Source organism: Diabrotica virgifera, chromosome 2, assembly GCF_917563875.1.
Source record: "Diabrotica virgifera virgifera chromosome 2, PGI_DIABVI_V3a".
Classification (NCBI taxonomy): Eukaryota; Metazoa; Arthropoda; class Insecta; order Coleoptera; family Chrysomelidae; genus Diabrotica; species Diabrotica virgifera.
The window spans coordinates 94,270,682-94,287,241 of record NC_065444.1 but is presented as its reverse complement, the minus strand read 5'-3'; the positions used below and the strand labels follow the sequence as shown (position 1 = coordinate 94,287,241).

Below are 16,560 nucleotides of genomic sequence, written 5' to 3'. Positions count from 1 at the left end.
TTATCTAAGTCTAAACTTTTTGAGTTATTTGCGAGTAAAATTATTTATTTTTCAACAAAAAAACTACGTTTTCAGGTGGTTTTTCGCAAATATCTCCAAAAATAAGTATTTTATCGAATTAAAAATATTATCAAAAAATTATCTAACAAATATTTTTAGCAAAAATGTAGCTTGTAAAAAAAACAAAAAAGAAAAATAGTGTATTCATGAAGTCTATCAATACAGTAAGACCAAAGTTGTAGCTTATGAAAACTTGCTCTTATTCGTCCAATTTCAAATAGAATATTTCAACGTGAAATAACCGAAACATGAAGCATTTTTCGAAGAAAACTGATTAAAATTCAGCTTTAGATATATTTATTTTTTGTAAAAGTTTCTACCTTCAAAACTAAGCGAGTACCTACGCTCAAAATAAAGTTGCTCCATTTTTGGCAAAAAAAGTGAAAATCTCCCCCTATTTAGCACCTCAAATAAAATTAATCGTTAGCTTACTTTGTACTTTATATATAATATGTATTGTTTATATGATCTGTAAGTTTGGCCGATTCAAAGTTCTTATTTTTGAAAAATTTTGGTTACATAAAAAAATCTCAAGGAGTAAAGAAATGTAGGTTCTGTTTTTAAAAATATTTGGTTTTATTTTGTTTTTCTCTAAAACAAAATTGGTTAAGATATAACTGTTTAACATTTTCTCGCGATTAGTGACTCGTTCAAGCACTTTCAACTAGAACCCTTTCAAAAATAAGCACTTTGAACCAGTAAAACTTATAAATCATAGTCATAGGTCATGTAAGAGTCATTAAAAAAAGTTAAGTAATTTGCAAAGCGGTAATGATTAGTTTCATTTGGGGTGTTAAATAGGGGGAGATTTTTACGAGATATTTTTTTATCAAATACTTACCTTTTGGGTTATTTGCGGAAAACCGCCTGAAAACGTGTTTTTTTTAACAAAGAACATTTTCACCCGTAAATAACTCGAAAAGTATTGACTTGACCACTTCGACGGTGACACCGAAAATTACACGGTATCGCCGTATTTTACGTTCATTTATGGGGGCTATAACACATATAAGTTTTTGATACACAAGTCGCATTTCGTAATTGGGGGTCCATTTAAAGGGGCCCCCATTTCCAATTCTGCGGGGGGGCCCCGACGGAGTTTGTTACGCCACTGCATTGGACGTTCGAATGTACACAGATGTACGTCCATTGGATGTCCATAAAACGTACTTGTGCTATCTGGGAATTTATACGTTTATATCGCTAAATTTTCCACCTCTACTAGTTTCATCTATTTTTGTTACACAATGTATTATGTTTTCTATCTTTTGCGTAATTTGGCCGTTTATTAGCGCGGTCATCACTGTATTGTATCTCTCTCAACTACCGCACAACTTATATTATTCATACACATCGCGAAGCACTCCGAAAGTACCTACATAGATACACAGGGCCATACGTGTCGTAATTCATAAATAACAGATATATTCGGTTCGCTAAACTCAGCCACAACTGGCTAGTGATTTTAGTAAATAATTTTGCCAGTTTTGGTAAAATTGGCAAAAAAAATAATTACTAAATAGTTAATAATTACTAAACAGTTAGTAATTTTGCCAATTTTGGCAAAAATGGCAAAAAACAAAAAAATACCTACTAAAATCTCTAGCCAGTTATGTCTGAGTTTAGCAAACCGACTATAAAAGTAATTTTTATTGGACTTGCTAGACCCGACGTAATTACTAAAGTGTCTTTTTTAATTAAAGCTTTTATTCGAATATTTCCAGATATGGATTATTGGGAGCAAGTGGCTGTGGAAAAACTACATTGCTAAAGGCAGTAGTTGGTACTTGTAAGATAGATAGCGGAGAAATCAATGTATTAGGAAAATTAATCAGTGAAGGAAATGATGAATTTCCAGTTTCAAAACTTGGTTACATGCCACAGGTAAGAGAATTATTTAATATTGTTATATAAATAAATTATCCATCAAATATAAAATGACAGGCATTAGGTACGTACCAAGATATTAACTTGTTGCATCTATATGTATAAAGTAGTCTAAGATATTTCAAGTTTTTTATTTTTAGGATATCGCTTTATGTGGAGAATTCACTGTACAAGATGCCATATTTTATTTTGGACGTCTGTTCGGCATGAAACACAAAGATATATTGGAAAGATATGATAAACTATATAATCTATTAGAGTTACCCCCACATAACAGGTAAAATATTAGTACTGTATACGAGTTTTACAAGTTCTACATGATCTTACTTTTTTTTCAAAAACCATTCATTTTAACCCGTATAACTTTTTGAACATATGTATAAATATCACTATAGTAAAAGGTATTGTAGAAGAAAAACGATGAGTTTAAGTTCTGGTGGATGGAGGTTAAATTTACTTCTCATTTTTTCTTAAAATACATTAGTCGTAAATTTTTTTTGCAACATATCTCGCTTAAATTAAATGTAATCGACCTTTAATATTGCTCATTTTTAAGGTCTTTTCAAGCACCACAAAAAGTATTGGTGGCATTATACACCTAAAATGGACCGTTTCTCTGTAATTTCAAGTTAAATATATCAATTAGAACACGCACAAAAAAATACAAACTCTTTTCACCTACCATATCTCCTTTTGTTTTACAATTAGAAGATTTACGAAGAAACTAGTCTCTTTATTTTTTTATAAGCTACAAAAATGTTTTATATAGTTTTTTTAGTTGGATGCATAGTTTTTAAGGTATTCGCAAAAACCGTTAGAAAAGGTGTTATGTTTCAATGAAAATGGCCAATTTTCAACCACGAATAACTTAAAAAGTATTGAGTTTAAAAAAAAATTATAGAACAGTTTTTGCTTAGAATTAGGCTCTCTAGCCACTTCCGTGGAAATTTTAAACAAAAAATTTTCCATCCCCGAGATAAAAGCTCACATCGGCATAGGGTAGACTTTGAATTAGGGGATAAGTAGAGGATATTCCAAAAGTTTTATTAAAATCCATGAAGTAGGATAGAATTCGAAGGTAATATCCTATCCTTGCCCCCATTGACTGGCGTACATAAAAATTCCTTTGTGCCTTCTACATCTTTATTCCGTTGACCTCTAAAAAAAACTGAAATTTGAAGACTAAGCTAGTACTTTATCGCAAGAAAAGGATACTCCTAAAAACAAATCATAGGTATTAAACCAGAAATATAGTAAAAAAATACTTCTGCTCCACTGTGGTTCTGATTAGGTTTTCTTTTGTTCTGAATTAATCTTACCACATTCCAATTACTATTATGCTTATCCGTGCCTACTTTCTCCTCAAATTCCTTTTGTATTTTGCTTTTAACTTCTTAATTTCTCTGGCTTAACGGTATTTCTTTGTTGTAATTGTTTGCTTTGCCTGGCCTTGGAAAATGTTTTGTTTGTCTTCTCTTCTATCCCTCAGTTTTATTTTCTTCTTTACTTGGCTCATATTCTTTGTGGAGCCATCTACTAGCCTCAAAGTATAAGTTATTATACAAATCCCATGTAATGTTATGTTGTTTTTGTTTCTGATATTGTTGGCATGATTTATTATGCATTATGTTGTGTGTTTTTCTCTCTGATACTATACTAATGTAGACTTGCTCTCACAGGTAAATAGACAGTAGTGTAGTTGCACACTCGTCTATATTCTAGATGTACAAGTTAAAAAACAAATGAGAAAAGGGAAAAACTATTGCAATACATTGTATACGTCGTATAGTGCAGCCGATATGTGAAACAAATGTGCATTTAATAATAGAAGTATATAATTTGGACCACATATACTACACATGTAAAGGTTCAAATTTAGATATGAGGCCATCTCAGATTTTGCGTTTTACAAAAATGGCGGGCATTCAAAATGGCGACTATACATATGTGACTAATAGCACGATCACTTTTGAACGAGACGTCAGATTTCAACCAAGTTTGGTAATAGGTTCTTTTTTTGATGTATAAGATCGACGTCTTGAACCGGAAAAATTTACCAGAAGCTGTGTTTTTCCTGGTTTTTATGTAAAAGTATGTTGTTTTTTTTCCAATTCTTTCACCCTGTATGTACTAATTTTTCAAAAAGTTAATACCGCCATTGAAATGAGCGTAAAATATATTTTAGGAAACATTTTGAACTTTTTAGTTATCAATGCATAACGTATCTTCACATGTACGGGGTTATTCACTATATTTTGACCCCCCTGTAAACTGCTTTTCCCCTACAGAGTTAGAAAAAAATGTAAAATACAAAAGTTATTCGATTTTTAAATTATGATTTTTTGACTTATATATCGTACTAGTGACGTCATCCATTTGGGCGTGATGACGTAATCCACTATTTTTTAAATGGGAATAGGGGTCGAGTGCTAGCTCATTTGAAAGGTTATTCAATTCCCTATTCAGTAATATAAACATTAACATGAATAATTATACAGGGTGTCCAAAAATTTTTTTAAGTTAATTGACACAAAAAGAAGAATGTAGTATGTAATTTATTTAATTCAAAATACATTCTACTGTTGTCAGAAAACATAACTAAATGTTTATTTAACAAATAAACATTACTTTTCACTTAAATTCAATGTTCAAGCTGCCACCCATCTGCCTCTTGGCAGTTTGAACATTGAATTTAAGCAAAAATCAATGTTAATTTGTGCAATAAACTTTTATTTCTGTTTTCTAACAGCAGTAAAATGTATATTAAATTAAATAAATTACATACATTCTTCTTTTTGTGTCAATTAACTTATTTAAAAATTTTTTTTGGACACCCTGTATAAATAATTATCTTAATGTTTATATTACTAAATAGAGAATTAAATTACCTTTCAAATGAGCTAGCACACAACTCCTATTCTCATTTAAAAAAATAGTCGATTAGTTCATCACGCCCAGATGGATGACGTCACTAGTATGTTATAAAAGTCAAAAAATCATATTTTAAAAATCGAATAACTTTTGTATTTTACATTTTTTTCTAATTCTGTAAATAAAGCAGTTTACAAGAGGGTCAAGATATAGTGAATAACCCTGTACCTATGTGCGGCAGATTCGTGCGTATATTATAAGAATAATTATTGTGTATTTAATGGTAGAAGCATATAATTTGGACCACATATACTACACATATAAAGGTTCAAATTTAGATATGAGGCCATCTTAGCTTTTGTTCCTTTTACAAAAATGGCGGGCATTTAAAATGGCGACAATACATATGTGACTAATAGCACGATAACTTTTGAACGAGACGTCAGATTTCAACAAAATTTGATATATAGGTTCTTTTTTTGATGAATAAGATCGAGGTTGTGAACCGGAAGAATCGGTTTACCAGAAATTGTATTTTTACTGCTTTTTTATGTAAAAATATGTTGTTTCTTTTTCAATTCTTTCACCCTGTATATATAAATTTTTCAAACAGGTAATACCGCCATTGCCATTGAAAGGAATGTAAAAATATTTTTTAGGAAATATTTTGAACTTTTTAGTTATGTTAATTACCATTTATTAAATGCATAACGTATCTTCACATGTACCTATGTGCAGCAGATTCATTTTGGATGACCGCTATTTTTATAAAAGACAAACTCCGAGATGGCCTCATATCTAAATTTGAATCTTTGTATGTGTAGTATGTGTGGTCCAAATTATTTACTTCTACCATTAAATGTGCAATAATTCTTATTCATATTATTATTTGCACGAATCTGCCGCACATATGTATAGTCGATTCACTAATCTGAGACACAACTGTCTACACTACAATCACAATAAAAATGCACTATATAGAAATAAACAAACCAAGACAAGTTGAATGTTCGACGAGCACTCTCAAATCATGATTTCCTCATCCTCGTGCTTGTTTATTTCTAGTGCATTTTTATTGTGATTGTAGTGTAGACAGTTGTGTCTTAGGTTAGCGAATCGACTGTACCTACATGTGAAGATACGTTATGCATTTATTAAATGGTAATTAATATAATAATTAAAGAGTTCAAAATATTTCCTAAAAAATATTTTTATGCTCTTTTCACAACACCGGTATTAGCTTTTTTAAAAATAAGTATATACAGGGTGAAAAAATTGAAAAAATAGACAACATATTTTTACAAAAAAATCAGGAAAAACACAACTTTTGGTAAACCAATTCTTCCGGTTTAAGAGTTCGATCTTAAACATCAAAAAAAGAACTTATATACCAAATTTGGTTGAAATCGGACTTTTCGTTCAAAAGTTATCGTGCTATTAGTCACATATGTATAGTCGCCATTTTAAATGCCCGCCTTTTTTGTAAAAGGCAAAATCTGAGATGGCCTCATATATAAATTTGAACCTTTGTATGTGTAGATATGTGGTTCAAATTATATGCTTCTACCATTAAATGTACAATAATTCTTATAATATTTGCACGAATCTGCCGCACATAGGTACATGTGGAGATAAGTTATGCATTTATTACATGATAATTACCATAACTAAAATGTTCAAAATATTTCCTAAAAAATAGTTTTACGCCCTTTTCAATGCCGGTATTACCTTTTTGAAAAATTAATATATACAGGGTGAAAGAACTGAAGAAAAAAACAACATATTTTTACATAAAAAATCAGGAAAAACACAACTTCTGGTAAACTGATTCTTCCGGTTCAGGAGCTCGATCTTAACATCAAAAAACAACCCAAATACCAAATTTGGTTGAAGTCGAACTTTTTGTTTAAAAGTTATCATGCTATTACTTACATATGTATCGTCGCCAATTTGAATGCCCGCCATTTTTGTAAAAGGTAAAATCTGAGATGACTTCACATCTAATTTTGAACCTTTATATGTGTAGTACATGTGGTCCAAATTATATGCCTCTATCATTAAATGCACAATTCTTATAATATTTTCACGAATCTGCCGCACTAGTATACATTTGTGTTGTATTATACTTTATAATATCTATAACCTAAGTTTAAAATTGTCATGTGTCAACATATATTTATTAATTGTCATTACAAAAGTCCAAATATGCCGTATTAGAAACAATTTAATTAAATCAGCCATTTCAAATACATATTTCATAATGCTCATTGAAATCGAAAACAAAGCTGACTTACAAAACCGTCTAAAAGAAGCTGGTGACAGTCTAGTGATACTCGAATTCATAGCCAGTTGGTGTGGACCTTGCAAGATGATTGGACCAAAAGTAGAACAACTAGCAAAACGATTCCAGGACATTCTTTTTTTTAGGATTGACGTTGATGAGTTCGAGGATATATCTCTTCAGTACGAAGTAACGTCTATGCCCACATTTGTATTCATGCAAAATAATGAAACCTTGGAGACTTTGATTGGAGCTAATAGCGAAAAACTGGTACAGGCGGTTAACACTTATTATTCGCTTTCTGACTAACATTTCACTTCCAGTAAAACAATAATTATCATTATGTATTTAACACTTTAAACGAAAAATAAATATTTTTATTATAAATAACTATTTTAGTGTTGTTTATACCACATCAAACATTATACAAAAAATGTGAATGGGACATCAGTGATTCTCAGTTCGGGTTTAGGCAAGGTTTAGGAACAAGAGAAGCGATAGTAGCAACACAGGTACTGGTTCAAAATTGTTACGATCAGATGGAGGACGTATTCTGATGCTTCTTAAATTATAAAAAAGCGTTTGGTCATGTCTAATACCACAAGTTAATGCAGATCCTCAAGAAACTTGATATAGACCAAAAAGACATAACATGCATTGAAAGCTTGTACTGGTATCAAACGGCACAATTAAAAATAGACAATTCTATATCCAAACACATACATATAAGTAGGGGTCTTCGACAGGGATGTGTACTTGCCCCTATTTTATTTAACATTTATTTGGAAGCCATATTTCAAGAGTCTTTGGAAGATGTAGAGATGGAAATCAAAGTGAATGGAGTATTGATCAACAACATACGGTATGCTGATGATGATGTCTTAATTTGTGATAACACAGTCGATCTTCAACAAGTTGTCACTATAATCGGAGAACACAGTAAACGAATGGGATTAGAGATTAATGCTTAATAAATACCAAAAAGACCAAAATCATGATCATCTCCAGAAACTTGGATGCACTTAAAAACTCCACCATAACACTGAATACCAATTCCATTGAAAGACTGAGCAAATTTAAATACCTGGGAACGTGGCTTTTTGAAGACTGGGTATCGGATAAGGAAGTAAAATGTTGCATTGAGCAAGCTCGACAATATTTCGTAAAATTCAGGAAGTTACTGACCTGCTCAGAGTTCGACCTTACACTGAGCCTAAGGTTTACTAAATGCTACGTGTGGTCGGTGCTGCTAAATGGCATAGAGAGCTGGACACTCAAAACGAGGGATATAAACAGATTAGAAGCCTTCGAAATGTGGCTTTATCGCCGTATCCTAAAGATACCAATCATGGCGAAAGTCACAAATGTAGATGTCCTTAAAAGAATCAACCAAGAACGCTAAATTTTCGAAAACATCAAGAAAAGGAAAACGGCGTATCTGGGTCACATCACGCGAAACGAAAAATACCGGTTCCTTCAACTTATAATTGGGGGTAAAATTGAAGGCAAGAGAGGAATAGGACGTAAGAAAATGTTCTGGCTCCGAAACATAAGGCAATGGACAGGGATTAACGACATACAATCTCTGATACACATTGCAAGAAACAGAGAGTTAATGCAAAAATGTAATCGCTAACATCCATTAGTGAATTTGCATCTGAGGAAGAAGAAGAAGTGTTTATAATCTTATTTTAAGACATACACTTGGGTAGCTGTTGTTCAAAAGTCCTCCAAATAGGGTATTAACTACTGAATTAATTTGTGAAGGTGGGTGATGAGAGTTGGCATGCAAGTACCGGTTGGTATGGGTGGATTTTCGGTATACAGAGTGATGAAAACCTTGGGATTGGTTCTTCTTTATGAAAACGTCGAGAAACGGTGGGGATAAATCATTATCAATCTCCATCGTGAATTGGATACTCGGATGTATATTATTCAGATGGATTTGAAAAAACACCATAGCATTGTTGCCATTGTTGTTGGGGTCAAATGAAGAATGTATCGTCAACATACCGTAGCCAACATGTGGGTTAGAGCATAGATGTGAATATTACTCGGCTCTCGAAGTAGTTAATCTTAGCCATAAAGATATTAGCAATTACTGAAGACAGGGGTCAGCCCATTTATTTGTCTGTAGGCAGATGAAATAAGTGTTGGATATGAAATGTTTAATTAGGGATAAGTGGTCTTGCTGGAAACTGTATTTAGTTTCCAGAATATTTAGGGTTTCGTATATAGGAATGTTTGTAAAAACGATGATCGAAGATGACGAAAGAAACGATGTCGAAAATTACTAGAATGTCGTATCCAATATGACAGGAAAACGGCAAAACATGATCTTCTAAATTGTTTTTAATGTATATGTCAGCTGTCATTATCCAATCACCTCCACAATTTCTGTATTTTCTTTCTAAAAACACCATCCCTTAGCACTATAAAACTCCCACCAAAATTAACGCTCTGTATGAGATTACAACTGCCATACCGTTCTCCAACTCTTCTGTAGACAAAATTTTAAATCACGTTTCCAAAATGATGAACGGTATACCAGTGGTAACTTCATACACGGAGTTACTATTGAAGGTGGCGGCATAGTGCTATGGAGTGGTATTTCTTGAAAAGGACATATACTGAACTTGTCGAGGTGATTGGATGAATGACAACTGAGATGTATATTAAACTCATTTTAGAAGATCATATCTTGCCATTTGCCAGCCATATTGGATATGACAGCTTTGTGCTGATGCACTAAAATAGTGAATACTTACCTTGATGAGATTCAATAATTGAAAAAAGATATTTGCCACCATATAGCTCATACCATATTTAAATCCGGTCGAGCATTTATGACACTTTAAAACATCGCATTCGGAAAAGAAATCCTATTCTAATAGCACTGGGGGGCTAAGTATTGAAGTACAAAAATGTCACTTCGCATTCGAATTTCAAACTATGCAATATTTTTGTCCGTGGGTATATAAACCATTAAACCGATTTACAGCGAATAACAAACGCTAAAAAACGCGAATTTAAATATAAAACAATGTAAGTTATTGGTGAAATTCTTTATAAACCACCACCAAATAATTTTACCCTACTTTTAACACATTTTCAACAGATTTGGAATTCAAGTAATATTTCCTTTCGCCCACCATCGGTACTGTCAAACAGTTCTCAAGAACAAACTACATATTTTTCAAGCTAAATAAGTACACTTATGACATCTCCAAATACACCTAATGTTGCTTAAGACTATGAACTTATACATTTGAAGTACATATTAAATACACAATAAAAATGAACTTTGAATAAGTTACTTACCTCGACTTACCTCATTGTAATAATTAGTTTTTCAAAAATAAATAACCATTTTCAATTTCGTTGCAACACAAAACTACAGCCGCATCATCATTCTAGCTGAATTAGAGAGTGCAGCAAGCACCTCTACCGGTTTCGAAACTTATTAGTCTCTCATCAGGAGGCACATATGCTGCTCTCTCTGACCAACCAGGACAAACCCTGGTGTGCAGTCACGGATTGCAACGAATGAAATGGCAGGGATGCCCTAGCGACAACTGCTAGCAAAAAACTAAGTTTTCAATCTGCAGTCAGCAAAGTGCACATAAAACAACATCAAAAAATGTTACTCTACATTCTACCAGATTGAATACAATGGGAACCTTCTCTGGTAACACCCCGAGGCTTCTAAAATTTTCAAGTTTAGTTAATTAGTTTTTCCTTTGGTGTAATGGATTCTCGAAATTTTGTATCAGATCTCTTGATCTTCTTCTTCTTTAGGTTCCATCTTCTATCGAAGGTTGGAAATTAACATATCTCTTGATAGAAGGTCCAATTCTGTCCAAAAGTACTGAAAATGTCTCTCGTGGCATTATATAAAATAATTGAAATTTTACTCGTTCTTTCAATATTTCTTCACCATATTTCCTATATTGGTGTTGAAGCGACATGTCGTAGACATGTTGCAAACAAATTTCTTGTAAGTATGCCATCGGCCTTATAAAAGTGATTGTAAGTCTATTTTGGTTTATTTAATTTACATAAGCACATAGGCACCTTATTCGATATATTAAATAAAAGTATTTTTATTATTTCACAAAACATATTAACACATATTGGGCAAAACATATTTAGTTAATTCTATTTTTTTTATATGTAGATATCTTCGAAATTGTAGTGGGGGAGAACAAAGGCGGGTATCCCTAGCAGCCACATTGGTGCATAAACCAGATCTCCTCATCTTGGATGAACCGACTGTTGGATTAGATCCCTTAATAAGAGAAAGGTAAGAAAGGATTTATTGGTTCTTTTTAACATTTTGGCTCATATTTTGTGTACTATGAAAGTTGACATTTATTAGAAAACAGCGTGTGTTTATTTGGTAGCTGTACTAGACCTCCCTTAACCTCTATCTTTTCTTCTAATACTAGTTGCTGAAAATGGTATCATTCCTCTCGTAATTATGTGTCCTAATTATGCCGTTTTCATACATTTTACATATTAAAAAATTTCCCTTTTTTACGTCATTTAATTCTTTCTCATAATCGACGAGGCAAAGAAAAATACCATTTTTTATTCTAAATAATTACATTGCACATATTCTAAAGGTGACGGTGTAAAGTAAAGTATTCGAAATAATGAAATAACAAATCTTATATTATTTGTTATTTCATTATTTTGAATACTTTTTTTCTCCTACACCGACTATAAGGGCCAAACCAGACGGGCCACCCTGCAGCGCTACTCTGTGGATCCACAAAGCAGCTTCCGATGATTTACCGTGGGTTCTTATGTGAAGTGGACATCGCACTCCAGAACGAGCGACTGTGGCCAGCCACAGTCGCCGAGCCTCACTGCTAGTGGCGTCCACTAGTGGCAAAATCCATTCAGACGGACCACTTTTGTAGCTGCCAGAAATATTGACGAGAGTTTACAAGGTGAGCACGTAAAATGAATTTTGATTTCGAAAGATTTTTAATTGAATTCCAAAACAGACCGGCTATATGGGATATAAGAACCCGAGGGTATAGTTATAGGGCATTGTAAGGAAAAGCGTGGGTTACTCTTCTGAATTCATCATTGAACTGAACAAAACAAATACTTACAATCTTGTTTGTTTCTTTATGTTAACTAGTGGGGTCCGATCCTCTGCCAAAAAAAGGTTTTATTGTTTGTTGTAGAAAACAAAACGATAAGATATCAGTTAAAAGAGGGTTGCAAGTTACCATATTTACATATAACGAGCGATCCACAATTATTGGGATCAAAGCCATCCGTGTAAAAAATTACGTATGTCTTGTTTTAATCTGAAAGACCGCTGGAGTGTGACGTCACGGATAACTGCGGCTATATTCAGTGTTGCTATGATCACTTTTCCAAACAAAGAATAAATATTGAAAACACGTTGAAAAGATACCCAATTTCAAGACCTTTTAATTCGTATAAAGTTAAAATTTTGCTTCCTCTGCTACTTTTTATGTTAAATTATAGTGTTTTTTAAGTTGACGTACGTACACTGACAAGTATCTGTCAAAGTTGACGTAAACTCCAAAGTATATCTGAATTAATAATAGACATGCACTGTATAGTTATCTCTGTCGTTCAGAGCCACCTATGGTGACAATAATTTTGGATCACACGTTATTTAATGTCATCTCCTTAAAAACAGGACCTCGTTCACTCAGTTGTAATGGAAATCTTACTATTTGTGTGTGTTTTTTGTGTTGAAAATTGTATCAAACTATTTTACGGCTGTAGGATACCAGATGTACTGGTTAATTTTTTATGTGCTTCTTTCTGTTATATAGCTGCTTTTGTCTGGTTCTTCTTAATTCAATTTACGGAGTTTATTGGTATTTTTTCTAAAGGGTAAAAATTTTATAAAATGTTTAAAACTATAAACACTGACTTTGACGAACACACTTTTTTAAAAGATAATTAACCGACAAGTTTTTAATCATTTGAACAAGCTTACTTTTTTTTCTCACTCATTACATTAAACGCCGCACCCTTCCAAACGATCCACTTCGCAGCGTAGTCGCCGGCGCTAGAAAATCGCCTGTTTCAGCCACTCTGTAGATCCACAGAGTAGCGCTGCAGAGTGGCTCGTCTGGTTTGGCCCTAATACTGCTCATAGACGCCATCCCCCACCGGCACCTTTAGAATCTGTGTACTGTATGTATTACTGCATAGATAATAAAGATCGGCTTTCACGCGCCAAGTCAATTTTTGAAACCAAACTGACTCCAGCCACTGACTTCTTCACATTTTTTTAAAAAATCTGTGTAATCTTCTTTAGAACAGTTTTAGAAAGTGGCTCATTAGTCATTAGGTTTAATAATCGGTGGTCCTTGCACCTTGCAGAATTTTGTACGTGGTGTTTTAACAGGGCAATAAATCTGTTTAAATCTGGCCTTGTTAATTAATAGTCGGAGAGATAGAAGCGGATTGTGTGCGTGATAAGTAATATGGAAAAACTATACGGGGATATATTGAATTAGTTGTGTACATGACTTTCCCCAACGGCCGGAAACCAGAGTGGGGGACGAGGGCAGTTATAAGGGGTCAAAATCGCGGTTTTTATTATTTTTTTTGTGACGCTCTAGATCTAGATAGTGCACCAAAATTTGGGAATAAGTAGACCAAGACATACCTAAGTAAAATCCCCAGAGCCGGAAACCAAAGTGGGGACCAGGGTAGTTATAAGGGGTCAAAGTCGCAGTTTGTATTATTTTTTTTGTGACGCAGCACGACATTTGTCGGCCACGCACCGTTCCGACCCTGAAAATTTTACTTAGTAATGTCATGATCTACTTATTCCCACATTTTGGTGCACTATCTCAATCACAAACGTCGCAAAAAACCCCTTATATTTTTTATATTCACCCCTACCCCCACCCCTTTGTTGGCCACGCAGCGTTCCGCCCCTAGATATTTTATTTAGTTACGTCATGACCTACTTATTTTCAAATTTTGGTGTACTATCTCGATCATAAGGGTCACAAAAAAAACAATAAAAACCGCGACTTTGACCCCTTAAAACTACCTTCGTCTTCCACTCTGATTTCCGGCCGTTGGGGAAAGTCATGTACACAACTAATTCAACATATCCCCGTATAGTTTTTCCATATTACTTATCACGCACAAAATCCGCTCCCAGCTCTTAGACTATAAGTTGATTGTTTCTGCATACATATCATCTGGTTCTGAGGCTTTGTTACTTTTTAACAGTGTGATAGCATGTACAATCTCAACTTTCAAAATAATTGGGCTATTCAGCTGGTCTCCTAATTGTGATCGGTTTTTGTGTTCTATGATCGTTGAATAAATTAGCAATTAGGTGTGTATATTTTCCAGGTATTAAGTTTATCGCTGGGTTCATTATTAGTTCATCCTAGTCATTATGTATACCAGTGACCTGTTTTTTGTTGACAGCAATTTCCTTAATTCTCTTTAAAGCAATGGCCGAGTTTATATAGGTTTTCAGCTTCAGTGCAAAGTGAAGTCATTTAGATCTTTTTGGCCCCTGTAATTTCTTTACGAATTTTGGTGTGTATATTTCGATACCCTACTTAATCCTACCTGAAATTACACTTCCTGTGTTGTTCCATCATCTCTAATATTTCGTCTGACATCCAAGCATTATTTTATTTTGGATCATTATCAAATTATTATTTTATGATTCTCCATGACTTTCCAATATCATCCACAATTATGACAACTGAACATAGAACATATTGTATATGCTGCTTTTGCCTCTTTATATTTTTGGTTGGTTATTGCCCAACGTTTAATACCATGCTCCACTTAATAATTCTTCAAACTGTTCTCTCCATCTATTATTTGTATCATCTTGATCACCCATTAGATGTCCATTTTTGCATTTACAATAAAGAGCTTTATTTTGAGTCAATTTGTATTTCCTTAGTATCTTCATAAAAAAATTTATTTTGTTTTTCCTATAATTTTCTTCCATTTCTTTTCATTGCTTTTTATTTTTCGTTTTTTAGTTTTTTTTTGAAAAATGGCTTTGGCAGAGCGAATTAGTCATTGTTAGTCATTTTGTTCTCTTTTCAGAAAATTTCTGAAAAAAAAATATGGGACTGAAAAAACGATTTGAAATTAACTGTATCCTAGAAAGAGACGACTATATTATAATAATTACTAAATCAATTCTAGCACTATGAATTGGAAGAGAAATTCTGTTGACGTATCCATTCATCTAAAAATTTTAGTTTTTAACTGCTTCAGGACCCATTGAGTTCAGCTAGAAATCGCAAAAACCTTCATAAAAAAAATGAATTACCGCTGCAGTTAAAATAGTAAATGTTGTGTAAAAATGGCCCATTTTTCATTTAAAACAATGATTCCTTTATATGAATCATACACTTTCTTGAAAATATCTTGTGTTTTCACCTATAGTCCAAGTAATGAAGCTTAAAATAGGACAAAACCTCGCAATTTTTACAGAATGGATCGATTTGCTTGAAAATTTGAGAATAAGTAGTGGATAGTCCAAGGATCAAAATCTATATGATGCCAAAAGGCGCTTTTACCATGGGGGTGGTTACCACCCCATGTCGGGGGTGAAAATTTTTTATTTTATTTTAACCGCAAAAGTTGGTAAAAACATTCATTCTAAGCAAAAAATGTTCTATACATTTTTTTGATAAAATTAATAGTTTTCTATTTATTCGCTATCGAAAGTGTTAGTTTTATATTAAAAAAATTAATGTTTTTAATCAGTTTTCTGCAAATAACTCAAAAAGTTTTTGTTTTATCAAAACAACTTTGCTTAACAAAAATGTACCTTTTGAAAAAATCAACAAAACCGTTTTTTTAAATTTTCTTTAAGACCGATAGTAATCGAGCTATACTTTATTATATGTTAGGTCTTCTTCGGCAAATGCTAAATATTGTAGTTTCAAAGTCAAAAGACGGGAAAACTATGCATTTTTCGAGGATCAATTGTTTAAACTAATTTGAAGTATTTAAAAATATCTATCTTCAGAAATAAAAAAGTCTTTAGCTCAAAAATTAGGTGGCTTATAATGAAAAGAATATCAGGCCCTATATTTTTCAGCGAAAAAGTGATCGAAAGCAAACCCCTAATCACCACCCTGATTAAAATTAGTCATTGACCTTATTTCGTCTGCTTTACTTATGTATTATTAATAGGTTGTAGAAGTTTAACTGGTTTAGAATGATTAGTTTTAAAAAAAATGGGGTCAAAACAAATATCGAATTTTTGAAGTTTGGTAAAAAATTCCGTTTTCTTCAGAATAGAAAGATTATCATCAGAGATATAAAAAAATATTTAAATATAAAATTGTAGCTTATATAATTCCCAAGAACAAGGTTTGCAAAAATTTTCTCTACGGTAAAAATTGAGTGAGCTATTGACAATTAAAACTTGTAATAACATGCAAAAATCACTTTTACCA

The 16,560-nt window shown here is 32.9% G+C and overlaps 2 protein-coding genes across 5 annotated transcripts in view; both read left to right on the top strand.

The window, feature by feature from the left end:
- Positions 1–16,560, top strand: part of LOC114349497 (ABC transporter G family member 20-like) — a 636,826-nt gene that overhangs the window by 68,103 nt on the left and 552,163 nt on the right. The gene's annotated exons all lie outside the window — the stretch shown is intronic.
- The window catches only part of LOC114330391 (ABC transporter G family member 23), a 436,441-nt gene that overhangs the window by 317,868 nt on the left and 102,013 nt on the right, over positions 1–16,560 (top strand). For all 4 annotated transcript variants that reach the window (XM_050643873.1, XM_050643872.1, XM_050643874.1 and 1 more), the window contains exons 3-5: positions 1,785–1,944; positions 2,088–2,224; positions 11,277–11,402. In XM_050643873.1, coding sequence (XP_050499830.1) covers positions 1,785–1,944; positions 2,088–2,224; positions 11,277–11,402 — 423 coding nt within the window. The remainder of the gene's footprint in view (positions 1–1,784; positions 1,945–2,087; positions 2,225–11,276; positions 11,403–16,560) is intronic.